Source organism: Pantherophis guttatus, chromosome 1 (assembly GCF_059756535.1).
Source record: "Pantherophis guttatus breed Tessera chromosome 1, ASM5975653v1, whole genome shotgun sequence".
Taxonomy (NCBI): Eukaryota; Metazoa; Chordata; class Lepidosauria; order Squamata; family Colubridae; genus Pantherophis; species Pantherophis guttatus.
Window position 1 is genome coordinate 289,002,946 of NC_142063.1, and position 16,149 is coordinate 289,019,094.

A 16,149-nucleotide genomic window follows, 5' to 3' on the forward strand; every position below is an offset into this window, starting at 1 on the left:
GAACCGGCAGTAAAACCGGCGGGAGGCTCCGCCATCCACCACAACGTCATCATGGGTGATCTCCGTATGCGTTCCCACTGCAAACCGGTAGTAAAGGTAAGTGGAACCCACCCCTGTGGGGATGTTATAGGTGAGGGGCAGAGGAGAAATTATAGATGGCCAGGATGTGATGGTTGTGATCTGCCATAGTATTATTGATGACACTTGAATCAGTTGGGATCTTACAGCTGCTGAAATCAGTGTAGTCAAAATAACACTCTTATACCCATATTAGTAGGAGGAACAATTCTCTCTCTCATTCCTCCTAAATGTTGAATCCCCTGGAGAATAGCAAGAATGGAGGCATCTTTTTCCTTCACTGAAAGCCATCCTTATGACTTTATCCTAATTAGATTTTTACCTTAGTCTTTCTTCAAGGAGACACTAATTTCTCTCTCTCTCTCTTTTTTTTATCTCATCCATTCCTTTGTCTCCCCAGCATCTTACCCCTGAGGCAAATTAGAAAAAAAATGGTCCAGTTCAGTATGAAAGGGGCTCAGTTTGGCAGCCTAATCACTTCACCTCACAGGATCTTAGAAGTAGTTTCCAGAATATTTCACAAATTGTTTTATGTTCAATCTAGAGTTGTCTTGCTGGCTTTAATGAAGCAATTGTTGATACAGATGTGGTTTGCAAGCTAAGTCACTTTTATCCAAGGTCTTTTTTCAGTCCCCCCCCCTTTTTTTTTTTTGCATATTTTCATTCCAGGCCCATCATTTAGAGATGCCCCATGTTCTAATGTAATGTTAAGAATCCGATGTTATTTACGCTTATTTGCAAAACCCACAGGGTGGCTAACAAACAGAGAAAAAGCAGTTAAAAGTTCAGTTTAGGACTATAAACCCCAGGGAGCCAGTATGTCTTATTCCTGACCTTTGTAAGTCACTCTGGGAGTTTTTTCAGTGGAAGAACAGGTTAAAAACGCTTTACATAAATAAATAGCAGAATGTTAAAAACAGCAAAGGAAAGGAAAAAAAGCCAAACTCCATAAAATACAAACCAAGGAAACAAATAACATAAGATAGCTATCATTTTTAGATGTATTTGGCTAGCTACTGTTACAAACAGGATGCTGGACTAGGTAATTTTTGAGACTGATCCCAAAAAGTTATATTTAGCTTCTTCTACAGATAGTCCTTGATTTACAACCATTCATTTAGTGATTGTTCAAAATTATAACAGCAGTGAAAATAGTGATTTATGACCATTTCCCCCCATTCATTACTGTTGTAGCATCCGTATGGTCACATGATTAAAATTTGGATGCTTGGCAAATGGTTCATATTTATGACCGTTGCAGTGTCCTGGGGTCATGTGATCACCTTTTGCGACCTTCTGAGAAGCAAATACTATGGGGAAACCAGATTCACTTAACAACCATGTCACTAACTTAACAACTGCAGTGATTCATTTAAAAACTGTGGCAAGAAAGGTCATGAAATGCAGCAAAACTCACTTAACAACAGAAATTTGGGGCTCAGTTGTGGTTGTAAGTCAAAGACTCCCAGTATTGTTGAAGTTTGGAATTATCCCAATGAATAGCCGAATCTGTGATGAGGTTGCAGCAAATAACTACTTATGAATGTCTTTCTAAATTATTTCTGATTAGTTTTGTTCATGGTCTTTATTAGCACATTTTACAGCCAGCCACAATATTAAATCTGTGTGTATGTCTTAACAGCTTAAAGAACAGAGAGAGAAAGAGCGGCGTCAGAAGAAAGCAAAGGCTGGTAGTATCTCAGAGGAAGGAGGAGGAGAGTTTGATGATCTTGTGTCAGCACTGAGATCAGGTGAAGTTTTTGACAAAGACTTATCCAAGCTCAAGCGCAACCGTAAGCGTTCAGGGAACCCAAATCTGGAGACAAGTCGGGAACGAGCAATAACAAAGCTCAATTATTAAATATGGATGATGTGCAGATTACACAAAGTGCAAAATCGTAATGAACAACTGCTGCAACATGATGTCTAAAACCTTTCTGCAGGAAGCACATCTAGTGCCAATGGCTTTTTTCCCCCCCAGGATGAATTTATTCTCCTGTCTTGCTCTCTTCCATATTTACATAATCTGGAATGAGGGAAAAAGTGCCTCTCTAGTGCCCAAAGGATTTGTCATCAAACCTTCCTTCTGATTGATCGAATGGCTTCTCGATTCCACTACAACTTCACTTGGACTCTTTTGATGAAACAGGAAGCTCGGGGGCTTTTTGCACCAGTCACTTGGGGTGGTGGGTAGGGGAGGATCATGTGCCAAAGTTTACACTTTTTTTTTTTTAATCTCCAATGCTGAGAAAATGCAAGACAGTCTCAGGATGGTTCTGAATTTTCCTGCCATTCATGGTTTGGCCTGCCTTCAAGAGTGAATTAGTGGTATTATAGTATTGTGGTTCTCTTCCTCCACTGGATTTCCAAAAGGCCATTGACTTTGAGAAACATGACAATGGTCCCAAGGACTGGCATTTACTGGTGCATGACAAGCAAGTGATGTTGCGTCAGAGGAAGTAGCTAGAGATGTTCTGTTTCTGAGATGCATAAAATGTTTGGGAAACTCACTTTTTCCTCCCACTAATCACTTGAGTATTTGGAAGTTATTATTTGGAAGTCTTTATACCAAGTTGTGAGAAAATAGGAGGAACCATACTCTAAGAGTGATCATCATTAACCTGAACCTGATCAGTTATCATTGCTAAGCAATGTGGTAGGAAATGGTTTGGGGCATAGCAGTATTTCCATTTGTAAAACTGCATTATTTTGATAGCACAGTAACACAAATTATTTGAACTAATAAGATGTAGAAACTAGAAAAAAGAAATACACAAATGGTTTGCCTAATAGTTGAAAAAGAGAATCCAGTCGTTTATTGGAAGCCATGACTCAACTGGGATGGACATTTTTTCATTCTAACAGACTGGCCTTTTCAGCAAATGCAACCCTTCCAACAACATTTTCACAGTATTATGTAATTGTAAGGTGACTGGAACATTCAAGGATTTTTTCCCATCATAATGGAAGTGACAAAGAAAGAATTAAGATATATGGCAGACCCAGAAGGGATTATCCAGTATGTTTGAAAACAACTCTTGCAGTGACAATAAACAAGCAGTTTATCATGTAATCAGAAATTGTCTGCAGAACAGCCAAAACAGAGACATGCATATGTAGAGAGAGCCAAATAATACTTCCCTGTTTCATTGTTCTTACATGGTTGTACATTAATAGAACTATGCAGTATAGGGCTTTTTTTTTAATCTTATGAATTGAGTAGTTATTCATCAATTCTCAACTGGATCTCAGGAAAAAAAAAGATGGTGCAACATGGAGGCAAAATTTAAGATGATGTTTGAAGAAGTTTTTCTGCAAGGGCAAAATCCATAGGATTCCAGGGATGATAAAAGACACTCCAATTGTCATGTTGATTACTTGCTTTTGTTGGTATGAAAAAATTGTGTAGATTTAAGTTTATTTCTGTAAAGTGGAAAATTCTCTCTCCCTCAAGCACAGATTAATAAGCCATATTGCAAGATTCCTCTACCAACGTTGAGTTGAATGTTGGGAACCCTAAATAGAATTGCTCAAACCTTCAAAAATAATTGTCTTATTTTTGTATGGCCTCGTTTTCAGTACTCTGGTTCCAAATTTTCCTGTTCATAGCATTCCAGAATACAGGATGTTTTCATTACATATATGGGAAGATAATTTGCCTTTATATATAAAAAAAAAATCTGTCATAGGGCTGCCTCTTTTTTAAAGTAGTATTTAGAGCAGTATTTCTTAAAAGTGTGGTTGTGGCCATCCTCTCAGAAGTCCACAAAATCAAAATTCTTAATATTAAAATCCCATCAAATTGTGAGAAGTGGCAATGAATGCAAATTTTTAGTATAGTAAATGTTGATGAATATAATCCATACAAAGGAAAGTTCATTTGGAATCCTCTGTAATTTTAAAAAGTGGGAAGGGGTCCTTACAGAAAAAAAGTTTAAGAAACACTGAGTTATAAGATGATCCTTCATCACATGGAAACTGACCTCTCTGTCTATGAAGATTTTCAGTCATCCAGGTCATGATTGTCCCAAAGGTGCTTTTTCAAAAGGCATCTGGACATTCTGGTTTTTCTTTGAAGATGTTTCACTTCTCATTCTCATCCAAGAACTGAAGAAGTTTCTTGGATGTGAAGCAAAACGTCTTCAAAGAAAAACCAGAAAGTCCAATTGCCTCTTGAAAAAGCACCTTTGGGATGACCTCTCTCTTCCTCTTTCGGAACTGAATGATTCCACCCTAAATATTCTTGAAGATTAGCAGGGTTGTACTTTTCGGATTCTTCAGGATGAAAAACAAGATATTTTAAAGAAAAATGTGAACGCTATATTGAGCTTATGGCTGTACCCTTTAGTAGAAATGTAGTATTACACTATGTCTCTTGTCTTGTCTCGTCCAAGAAAGACTAAAATGGCATAGTGCAAGACAAGCCCATTTTCCTTGCACCAAATCTCAAGATTATACCTTACTCAAAATAATCAACTTTGAGTTACATCGCTCAGTATTCCCAAATTCCTTAAGAGATTATATACCACAAATAAGATGCAGTTCTTCATCTGTGGCTATAGTCCTTTCCTTCCCCATAAAATATAATCTGAGCCATCTAATTGTTACTGCAGTAAGGTAAGTAAATAACATTGTTACTGTAGTAAGGAACCAGGATAAAAGAGAAGGTAGGTCTAACTATAGGTTTCAATGAGCATGATGTTCTCAAGTGACCATTCCTGATACAGACATCTCTTAATTTAGATGATGGGCAGGTAACCCTGATGTCTGGAAGATACTTAAGAATATTGCATCAGAATAACATTAGAAATCTCCTTCCTTTCAGCTAGAGTGACCATCAACATCAGCGGCCCCTGCAAAAACCTGAAGAGGTTGCCAATTATCAGTGAGGTACTTAGAGCAGAAAGAGGGAGATTCCGTGTTCAAATAAACAATGTGTTTTCCCGCCTAGGAATAGGGCAGTCAAGGAAGTTCATATGATAGTTGGAGAAAATTAGACATTTTATTTTTGCTCCTAGCTCTGCTATATAATGCCTCGTTTTTTAAAAAATATTATTATTGCCAGTATTTCTGACTTGGTTCCACAAGAGGAAGTACTGGAGTACGGCTTCACCTATTCCTGTAAAATCTACAGCAACCTGGATCAGAGATTTGTAGGTCTCAGTGGTTTCAATTCTGTTCCTTGCAGTAAGTTTTTTTTTCCAGAGCAATACCTAGCAGTCTGGTTTAGCAATTGGTTTTGTGGGGAATATCTAAAAATAATATTAAATATAATTACACATACAATAAGATTCATTTTGTTTGTAATCAGGGCTCGCTGTATTTTGAGTCATTCCTTCACTTGGGAAATGTCAACTCCCATGAACAGTTGATGGAATTTAGTAGCAACTTCCCATGACCTCTATTTCAGATTGTCATAGATTTAAAAAAAAAAAAAATAGTTGGAGCTGAATTCTATGATCCAAAATAGAAGTTTTCAAAAAATCCCAGTTCAAACCAGGTTTTCCCAGAGGTGACATCAGAATTTATTTACCACCCTCACCCCTGGCCAAAAGCGCAGCATCTCTCTGTTGTGAAGATTATTGGCTCGACTGTTGGCCAAATGCCCATAGATTTTCTTTAGCCAAATGAAGCTATTGCTGACATTTGCAAATCACATAAAGCAATAGTGGGTTTCAATTTAGTTTGCTACCGGTTCGCTCATGTGTGCTCGCGCATGCAACACTTCTGCACGCACGCAACACTTTTGCACATGCACAGAAGCTTCTGCACATGTGCAGAAGCTTCTGCACATGTGCAGAAGCAGGCGGATGGGCGGAGCCTCCTGCCACTGCTTCCGGTTCGCCCAATTCGGGGCGAACCGATAGCAACCCACCACTGACATAAAGGTACCATTTTGTAGGTGCTTAAGGCCTAGAACCAGCATGGACTATTGAAATTAAATAAATAAAATCAAAATAGCAACAAAAGACCAGAATCCAGTTAAATCCCCCCCCTTTTTTTTAACCATAGGTGGTTGGACGTTCTTCGGCCACACTCTCTGCTTTTCCTTATTTCTTGATATTCGGTAATTCATTAAAAAAAAAAAAACATCCCCAGAAGTGCTGCATTATTTGTGTTGCAAAGTTAGCAAGTGGGGTCTATAGCAGTCCACTCGAAATGCACTGATGCATGCATGCCTTGAAATTTGTGCATGCAACTTGAAGCAGAGAAATCCATTTCTCCATCCAGTTTTCTATCCCTCCCCCAGAAATCAGGGAGAGGACTGAACTTTGGCTCCTGTATTGATGTAGATAACAGCTGTAACATGTTATGTTCAGTTTATTCTCTCTCAAGAAGGGAACCTGAGAATGTTCAGGCTGGAAAAAAAATATTCACATAGGGCTGAGAGGGAACAACTCTTACATCAAAACATCCAGAACAAATGAGATAACTCTCGTGGTATCCTCAATAAAAGTGGGTTTTGGGTTTTTTTTTTTTTTTTTGCTTTTCCACATCTTGCAAAGTTCTCAAGCAATAGTATCTCGTAGCAGTTTATCTGACCATAAGATATGACAGCAATAACTTTGTGGTTAAGAGGCCAAGCTGTGGGTTGCCACAGACCAGGGGAAAGAAACAAAGAGTAACTTTTTAACCATTATGTTGCCTGACTTAATTGGGGCAGCCCAAAAATAAGATTAAGCCTTTTGGGGAGATCCTGTTTCATGTAAATGTCTATGGAGATTCTCAGTTATCCAGTTAATGGTTATCCCAAAGGTGCTTTTCAAAAGGCAGCTAGACTTCCTTTGTTTTTTCCTTGAAGATGTTTTGCTTCTCATCTAAGAAGCTTCCTCAGTTCTGGCTGAATGGCGGGGAATGGAAGGGTTTGTATTCCTAGCAATTCCTTTGGAAAAGCACCTTTGGGACTGTTTCATATAAATTAGACAATTTTCACACAGTGATGCATTTATAGACTCAAAGCCTAATTTTCTTTCTGAGGTTTTGTGATAGGTTGGTCCTTTTTCTTCCACAGTCTCTTGACTATTTGTGTCATCCAGCTGTATCTATAGGTAGTCCTTGACTTACAACAGTTTGTTTAGTGACCGTTCAAAGTTGCAACGGCACTGAAAAATGTGAGTTGTGACCATTTTCACAGTTACGACCTTTGCAGCATCCCCACCGTCATGTGATCAAAATTCAGAAGCTTGGCAACGGGTTCATATTTATGACCGTTGCTGTGTCTTAAGACTATGTGATGCCCTTTTGCAACCTTCTGACAAGCAAAGTCAATAGAGAAGCCAGATTCCTTTAATAACTGGGTTATTAACTTACCAACTGCCATGATTCACTTTAACGATTGTGGCAAGAAGGGTCATAAAATAGGGCAAAACTCACTTAACAACATAAATTTGGGGCTCAATTGTCGTAAGTCAAGGACTACCTGTACTGCAGTCAAAGAGTTAAATGTTTAACACATAAGAAAGGGAGTTAGGGTTTGTCAAAATACAAACCATGTAAAATACCTGCAATATAGGGAAATAATTACTGGAAATGCACTTCTAACAGAAGCGGCTCTTTTGGATCCATTGCTGAAGAGCAGTGATTAAAAGTAATTTACCAGTTCTGGCTAGTAAACCTACTGTTTGGTAGATCCAACCCTGTTCGTCTATTTCAATCCAATGCAGCATTTTCTTTATGTGCAACATACCAGTTCATGCAAAGCATTCCAAGTTCTTTAAGGAATGATAAAGCAGTTTAAGTCGCCCTCACCCCAAAATGCTGTAGCAAATGTGACTTAAAGAGGTACTTCTCATTTGTAAGAAATTTCCATGTTCTTTGGAAATACAGTCACCAGTGTTGTGTTCGCAGTAGAGAGAGAAAAGGGTGGAAGGATTTCATCATGGGGGATGCTAGACTACTGCTCTATTTGGTAGCTTTGCTTTTGCTTTCCAGGTTGAAACTCAGAGAGCATTTGTACAGTTCTGTTATGTACATGATGTATGCAGTCTTGTTTAATATTTTTTAAAGTTTTAATTAAAAATATTAGGAATATTTTTAAGGGAAACCTGTAAATGCTACATTTCTATTTATTTGGCCATGTTTTAATTTGCTTTTGTGTGTGTGTGTGTGTGTGTGTGTCTGTACACCATGTTGCAGCCATGACTATTGAGACTGCACCAGGGCATTATGAGCAAACTGAGTGATGTCTTGGTACTCCGTGGACAGAGCAGACAAGGGCTGGGCGTGTTCACTTTTATTCTAATACCACAAATGGGCTCTGCATCTTCAGAAAGGGAAAGCTCTTTGCTCAGAATGGCTTATCTTCCATAGTATATGACAAGAGTTCTCCTCCTTTCTGATGTTGCGGACCGGAGTGGGGGGGGGGGAAAGGGGAGATTCCGCATGAGTAGTGAGTGTGTGTGCATGCATGCACATGCAGCTCCATTTGCATAAGCGGCGGACACTACTGCTTGCCCCCCACTTCCACAGCTCAATTCCTAATGGCTCAAGGCCCGATAATGGGCTGGGGGTCGGGGTCCCCTGGTGTATGAGACCCAAAGTGATCAAATGGATTTGCCAATCAAATCCAAAGTGTGAGGTAATGTCAGTCGCACATAAATGACACATGCAACTGGCCAGAGCCTGGGTGATGTTTAACCTCAGAGCCAAATTGGGGAGGAATGAGCAAGACAGCAACCCCCTTCCCCTATCATTTTCCTACCTTTTCTAGAAACATCTTCAAAATATGCAATTTTTGTCTCCGTCCTCTCAGCCACGTTCTAGGCAAGAAGGTAAGATGAGATCAAAGCCTTGAGATGGATTCTTCTCCCTAGTGAGTGATTTTGGCTTACCTGATAGTTCATGTTCCAAAGTGGTTAGAAGGTACCATTCTCCTCTCCTCTATGAGCACAGAAATAAGTGGAAGAATCCCAGCCTTTTCTATGTTAACTAATCTGCCTTAAGCAATCTTAAACATCTGTCTTTGGAGTGTCCCCATCCACAACCAGTAAAGGGCTTCTTATTCTTTGTGTGGATATCAAGTCACACTCTTCTAATGCTGTGGTGTCTCCTCATTTGCTGGTCAACTTAATTCTGTACCTGAATTAAATGTACAAACCTTGTAGCATCCTTTTTATCTGCACCTTTTATAAGAATATAATGTAACACTAAAAAGAAAAAAAAAGATGTCGCCCCTGTTTATTTCAATGAGTTATTTCGTTAGTGGAGCCAAATATATTTAAGCAATAAACTCTAATAATATTCACTAAACTTGTTTACTCTTTGGTTTTTCATTTCACAGCAGTATCATTCCATCCATGATGGATTGACACTTTCTGTTAATGCAGTAGTCTCCAAAATGTATTGGGAGGATGGGGATGAGAAAAGTTTAAGGAATAAGTATGTCCAATCAGGATTGTGGTTTGAAAGAGCAACTCTCAGAAATGGAATTCCCCAAATGGGAATATCCATAGTATGTCTACTTATTGGAGAAAGTGGTACCAACATTTTAAAACTTGCCGTGATCTCCAAAGTTTAATGACGACAAAAGTCACTGTGCCCCCTCAGTCCCAGAAAGGTTGCTGTACCATCTCTACATTTCCAAGCCACACAGGAATCATGTGAATGTTCTAGCATCTAGCAGGAATGTTTGGAACTCCCAGCTCCATTTATCTTCACAATAACTCAGTGAAATAAATAAGATTAGATTTAAAAACAGCAGCCTTGGGCCACCCACCCAGTATGTTTCGTACTTGAATTGGATATGGACTGAGAGCAATGTGCTAGGCCCACAATCATTGTTATTCTCACAGAGATTAAAAAAACAACATTCACTATCAATATATGATATTGTAATCAAAACTAAATAGACAAATGAAGCAAAATGATTCAATTTTATAACCTTTGAACTAATTAAGGAAGATCTGAGTTCCCTTAGGGTGGAATTCTAATCTGTTTGGGACATTTTCACAACAGGCCCAACTTGAAAAATGTTCACTGGGTTAACATTTGGTTATGAAAGAGGGTTAGGAGAGTGACAAAACAAGATTCCAGAGTTTAAAGGTCTGTTGCAAATAAAGCCCTAGGTATGGGGTTCCTGAGGTTCGGGGCCTAGAGGAAATCTTCCCTTCCAGATTTTATTGCATAGGCGGATGCCGCAGGAAGTAGATGTTCTCAGCAACACTCTGGTCCTGAGAAAGGTGAGGCTTTAAAAAGGACAAAAACATGTTGAATTGTATTAAGTGGCTAACTGGTTAGAAGTGGAGTTGGCAAAATAGTAGTCCTATTAATGCTCAGGTAGTGCCTTCTGGACCAGCTGCATCTTCTAAATGAATTCAAGTGCAGCCCCATATAGAGTGTACTAGACAATCCATGACCCGTATTAGATCATCATTTCAGAGATATTTCCTTACCTAAATAATGATCACAGCCAGCCAAATTTTGGGAGCAGAAGCATCTTCTGTCTCCCTGTTAACTTTCCCCAGTAAGTTTCATTATAGGAAGCTGGCAGAGTGTCAAAAACTACTTCCTTCCTTCCTCCCTCCCTCCCTCTTCTTTCCCCTCCAAGTAGGCAGGTATCTGGCTGCTGTTGTGTATGAGAAGAGAAGGACTTGCAGAGACTGCATTTGGGTGAGATTTGCTAGTGGGAAGGTAATAAGAGGCTTCCCTATCCGGCTTTCCATTGACTTGTGGGAAGCTGTCAGGGAACAATGACAATGATGATGACATAACTGTCAAAATGATGTGGGTCATTTTGACAGCAACGCTGAACAGCAAGAGCAGCACATCAGTGCTGAAGAGGCATAAACGTCCCCAAATTTCATTCCTTTGGAAGTAATGAGCACCAGCCTTAGCCCATTGGAGGTACCTTTGTTGACAAAGTTTTGCTCTACGATGCAGTGTTTCACCCAATTGAATGTTACGAAGTATCAAATGGACACCAATGTTTTAATAGTATATACTACTATATACAGTGACAACAATCTGACCAAAAGATGATTAGGGTATGTGTGACTGTAAGAAGTGCTTCCCAAGCCAGAATTTGATGGTACACTGGTACACAAGATGGAGTTGCACATTGGCCCTCCTGAACACAACTGTCAGCTTCTCCTCAGTCAGCAGCTGGCTTGAGGGACTCTCAGATTATGTAGCATTCTTCTGCACAGGGGTTTATGATTCCATCCAGGGACGTCAGTTATCTTCCAAATCCAGAGTCATTCCATCTTGCTGGAATTAAACATGTGGGGTTTTTTTTCCTCTTGGGATTTTTATTTTCACAGCTCTACGTCTAATTCAACCAATTGTTGTTTTTTTTAAATACAATCTTTCTTCTGCTGACTTCACCCACCACACCAGAACATTTGCATGCTTTCCCTGGCTCTGGTCTTTTCTGCCAATAAGAATAACTGAGCTTTGCATGAATTCTCTGTGAACCCAAAAGCATGGAGCCTTTGGCAACATTTTGCCTTTTCCACCAACCACAAGTGGAATTAAATTTGGACAAAATATGGAGTGTCTCCTGAATTGCCAGCCACAATAGGAGACATGAGACTTTGTGGGTAGATAGAGTTATCACCTCTACTCAACTGTTTATTACTTAGAGTCTGTGAAGGATACCCTCCAATTTTCCTTCCAATGCCAATTTCCACCAGCAGTCAATGCCACACACAGATATAGCTCATAATATTTCTCTTCAGCACCATGGCTTGGCTGCAGAAGCAGAGATTACTAAAGCTTAACTCTTGAGGGAAAGGCATTTGCTTTCCTAAAGCAAATGACATCAGTGCAGAGTTCTCTAAAGGGGTATGAAAAAGCCCTAGCTACTGAGAAGAAGCAGAAGCTTCCCTCCACTCCACCAGGAATTTTATAAGATAATTTTTCTCAACAGGCATAAGGAAGCAGTAGCAATGGTATTTAGACTTACATACTAATTCATAGTGCTTTACAGCAGGGGTTCCCAACCCCCAGACCATGGACCGGCAGCAGTCTGTGGCATGCCAACAATTGGGCCACGCAAACAAGCGAAGCCCCATCTATGGGATGCAGGTAGCATGCAAACCCACGCCCTCTCCGGGCCATGGAAAAAGCTTTCTCCATGGAACTGAGTCAACCTTGAGTTGGTCAGAATCGAACTCCTGAGAGTTAACAGTGTTAGCCAGCAATACTGCATTCTAATCACTGTGCCACCATGGCTCCTACTAGCTTTGAATCAATACCAGAAAAATCATCTATACCTTCTTTAAAAAATCTTCCAATAACTGTCCTAGTGATGCAACAGCAAAACTAACACCAGTCTAAAATAGTTTCCATCTCATGGTTTTATTAAAAAACCTTGGAATTTTAATCGTGATCATTTGTTCTGGGACACAAGACGGTGGCCTTCCTTTTGTTGTTCCTCCTTCTCTGATATATTGATGAATTTATTTATTTATTTATTTATTTATTTATTTATTTATTTATTTATTTATTTATTTGTCCAATTTATATGCTGCCCTTCTCCGTAGACTCAGGGCAGCTTACAATGCATTATAGCAATTGCCTGCATACTTTTTTGTATATACATGCTTATTAGGGCTTTCGGGGGCCCCCAAGCGGTGTTGTTCTATACAAAGTTGGCTTATTGCCCCCACAATCCGGGTCCTCAATTTACCTACCTCGAAAGGATGGAAGGCTGAGTCAACCTTGAGCCTGGTGAGATTTGAACTTGCACTAATTGCAGGCAGCTGGCAGCTAAGTACTAGCACTTAACAGCACTTTAGTCCACTGCACCACCGAGGCTCTTTTATTTTATGTACACTGAGAGATATGCACCAAGACAAATTCCTTGTGTGTCCAATCACACTTGGCCAATAAAAATTCTATTCTATTCTATCTAACAGGAACATAGAATGGCAACGTTGGAAGAGACCTTGGAGGTCTTCTCTACATATAAATACATCCCCAGGTAATTCACATAGACATAGAACAAAATCAGATTTATAGATTTTGTGATATTACAATTTGGACTTCACCGAAAAGATTTTTTAGGCCATTTCTCTTAATGTAATTAATGAAATACAGGTTTATCAATGGTTTTCCCATTTCCTAAAATACACTAACATGCTTCCTGTTTCAATGTTTTCTAAAACAAGCGTCCAAAAAGATAGGCATTTTTAATTTTGAATACAAATAAAATTGCATTTTTTGTTCATCAAACAAACTTATTTTGATATTATCTCCATTAACCCATAATATTTTAACTCACCAATCATTAAATCATTTTTCATGCACTGCATTATTCAGGTTAATATTTTGTCCAGAAGCTGGAATATTGTGAAACCTGAGAATTCTACTGAATTCTACTGAAACCATCCTTGAATGGACTCCCTTGTCTACAAAGAGTGCATATTCTAATAAATAAATTCACGTGCCTCTCTGCTGTGTGCAAGTGTTATTTATTTATTTATTTTAAAAAGAACATTCTTAGTACAACCTCAGCAAATCTGTATAAACTTTTCATTACCTGGAAAACATTCCTATTTGTGCGTATATCCAAGAATTATTATGTAGACGTATAATGAAAGCATCAAAAAACATCATTAGCTACTCTGTCTGAATATAAGCATGAAAAATCCTTCTTCCCAAAACCACAAGGAGGAAATCCAATCTATTCATTAACAGGCAGGTTATATATTTTTTTAAAAAAACAAGCCTATCTAAATACCCTGTTATCAGTGCACAGATTTTTCAGAAATCAACACAATGCATACTGAATCATTGTAAATTCTGAGTTTTCTTTCAATAAAATTAATTCCGAAGCCCTTTTAGTATACATTAGGTCACTACATTTATACATGAAAAACCAAACTTCAGAAAAGATACATTTTTAGTTTAAGTATCTGCTGTCCTGTCCTGTTTACATTATATTACAGACTTAATGGCTGAAAGTATAGTGGTCAAGCAACTCAATGTAAGATGTATTAAGTTCTTGGACACCCCTAAACAAACCATCGTCCTGTAATGTTAGAACATGTTAGTAGTGCAGAGGAAACAAGTAATACATCTTTCCAACAGTTGCATTCTTGTTTATCACACTCATATCACAGGAATGTGTGCAGAACAATTTCTCATGTCATCAGAGACTTCTATAAGATTCAGTGATCTCGAGACACTTGATGTTCTCTGATACCACAGGAAGGAACCAAAATCTAATTATATGCTTCATACTTACACATATCCTAGGCTTCTTATCAAGTGCACTTATTAAAAAAATGTGTTATTACTTTTTACCATATATAGGACATGTAGGAAAATACATAGCAATGTGAAGCAGCAACAATTCATTTCCCTTCCCCGATAAATATGACATACTTCATTCCATTCAGAAAGACTTAAAGATGGAATAACGAGGAGTATACATCAGATCTGTCTGTGTCTATAGCCATTTACTGTTTTCTGTTCTCACACAGAATTGAAATTTGGTGAACAAATTAAACAAACAAACAAACAAAAAAATCACAGTCACATTCAGGCTAAAGCTAAAATCTTATAGCTAAAGTTACCCAGATGCACAGAAACATACATTAAAGGGAATGACTCTAAAGAGACATCAAAAGATAACACCAACAATCTTTTCAGGCTGAAGTAACACATCACAATTTGGCCTAGGAGCAATATGTATATTAAATCAATTTTAAAACAAAATATTTCAACTAGCCAAAACATCGTGAGCTATCACACAAGCATATGCATTTCTCAAATTACGGTCATTTAAGAAAAAAAGTCTGTTGGTCAGTAACCTCCATTAAATGGCGTCATGTAACTAACCCCTGCAATTGAAGAAACATGGAGTGACCACAGCAATCAGACTGTGATTAAAGCCCTCTTGTCAAGTATAAACTTGAACTATTGCTCTTACTAAGTAATTCAACTGACATTATGTTTACACACATTACAACAGATAAACTTATGCAAGAACAATTTAATCGAAGAACACTATTTGGTGCAATAAGGAGAATTTAATCAATGAATACTATTTGGTGCAAACAATGTGTTTATGAATTACATAAACAATTGGAAGGAGGAACTATTTTTATTTGGAAATAGTGTGAAAAGTCTAACTGCAGGAAAAAGTAAATTGCATTCTACAAAGTTGTCCATTTCCAGCCCCATGAGATGTATATTTTTTATTCTCCTTTTCCCCAAACTTGGGACATTCTTCCCTAAAGTTTGTTTTCCTTTGTAAGGCATTTGCAATACAATCTAAAAATCAAAAGGCAAGAAAAAGTTGATATTTCACACAGAAATATATTCATTTTAAATGGCTCTCCTCAGCCTATGTCCTATGTTGGTGATTTCCAAATCAAAAAAACTGACAGAAGGTTGTATGGAGACATAACCAATGGTTTGACTATGATTTTTGGAATTAAAAAGAAAAGGGGGGAGTTTTTTTAAAAGGCCTTTCAGAAATGTCATATGGAACTGAACTAATGTCCATCATGGTTTCTGAGTTGCTGTAACAACAGAAATCTTACAAAGCTTTTAATAATCAGAAAGAAGGCAACCAATGCATTTGGGATTAAGTCATTTCTGCTCTAGATATTATTTTGCCTTGTTCTGGAGAATGATCACCAGACTTTCTATTCATGACATTAGATACGTCATGATTGTCCCATCTTCACAGCTTTATGGAAATGCCATATTTCTAAATTATATGTCAGCGAACAGGATGGGGAACCAATTTTCGATCTTGAGATTACTGCTGATCTGCCAACTAATTGGCTGTGGTTAAAAACTTCTGACATTGCCTTACAGCTACTGTTTGAGATTCAGCAATAATTACGGCTGGATTTTCTGTCAGTAAGCAATGTGGCCATTAGGCAAAACATCACATGATCATATTGCTTAGTTTAGTGATGGCAATCCCAGTACTCTCTGTTGCCATTGTTAACTGAATGCCACTGGTCTTAGGTGAGGGTTCACCTGATCCAAGCCATTCCTAGCTTCGTTGCTCCCAACCTCGAGCCTTAATAACAGGCTGCTTCCACTTGACCGCCCCCCCCACTTATCTCCCTTTCCCCCCATCTCTGCCCTTTTGGTAGCTCTGCACAGAGT

General features: G+C 38.5%; 1 protein-coding gene across 6 annotated transcripts in view; it reads left to right on the forward strand.

Moving 5' to 3' along the window:
* Positions 1-3,626, forward strand: part of DAAM2 (dishevelled associated activator of morphogenesis 2) — a 210,778-nt gene extending 207,152 nt beyond the window's left edge. For all 6 annotated transcript variants that reach the window (XM_034428014.3, XM_087883100.1, XM_034428012.3 and 3 more), the window contains one exon: positions 1,721-3,626. In XM_034428014.3, coding sequence (XP_034283905.2) covers positions 1,721-1,939 — 219 coding nt within the window. In that variant the 3' untranslated portion in view covers positions 1,940-3,626. The remainder of the gene's footprint in view (positions 1-1,720) is intronic.
* Positions 3,627-16,149: the final 12,523 nt, after the last annotated feature.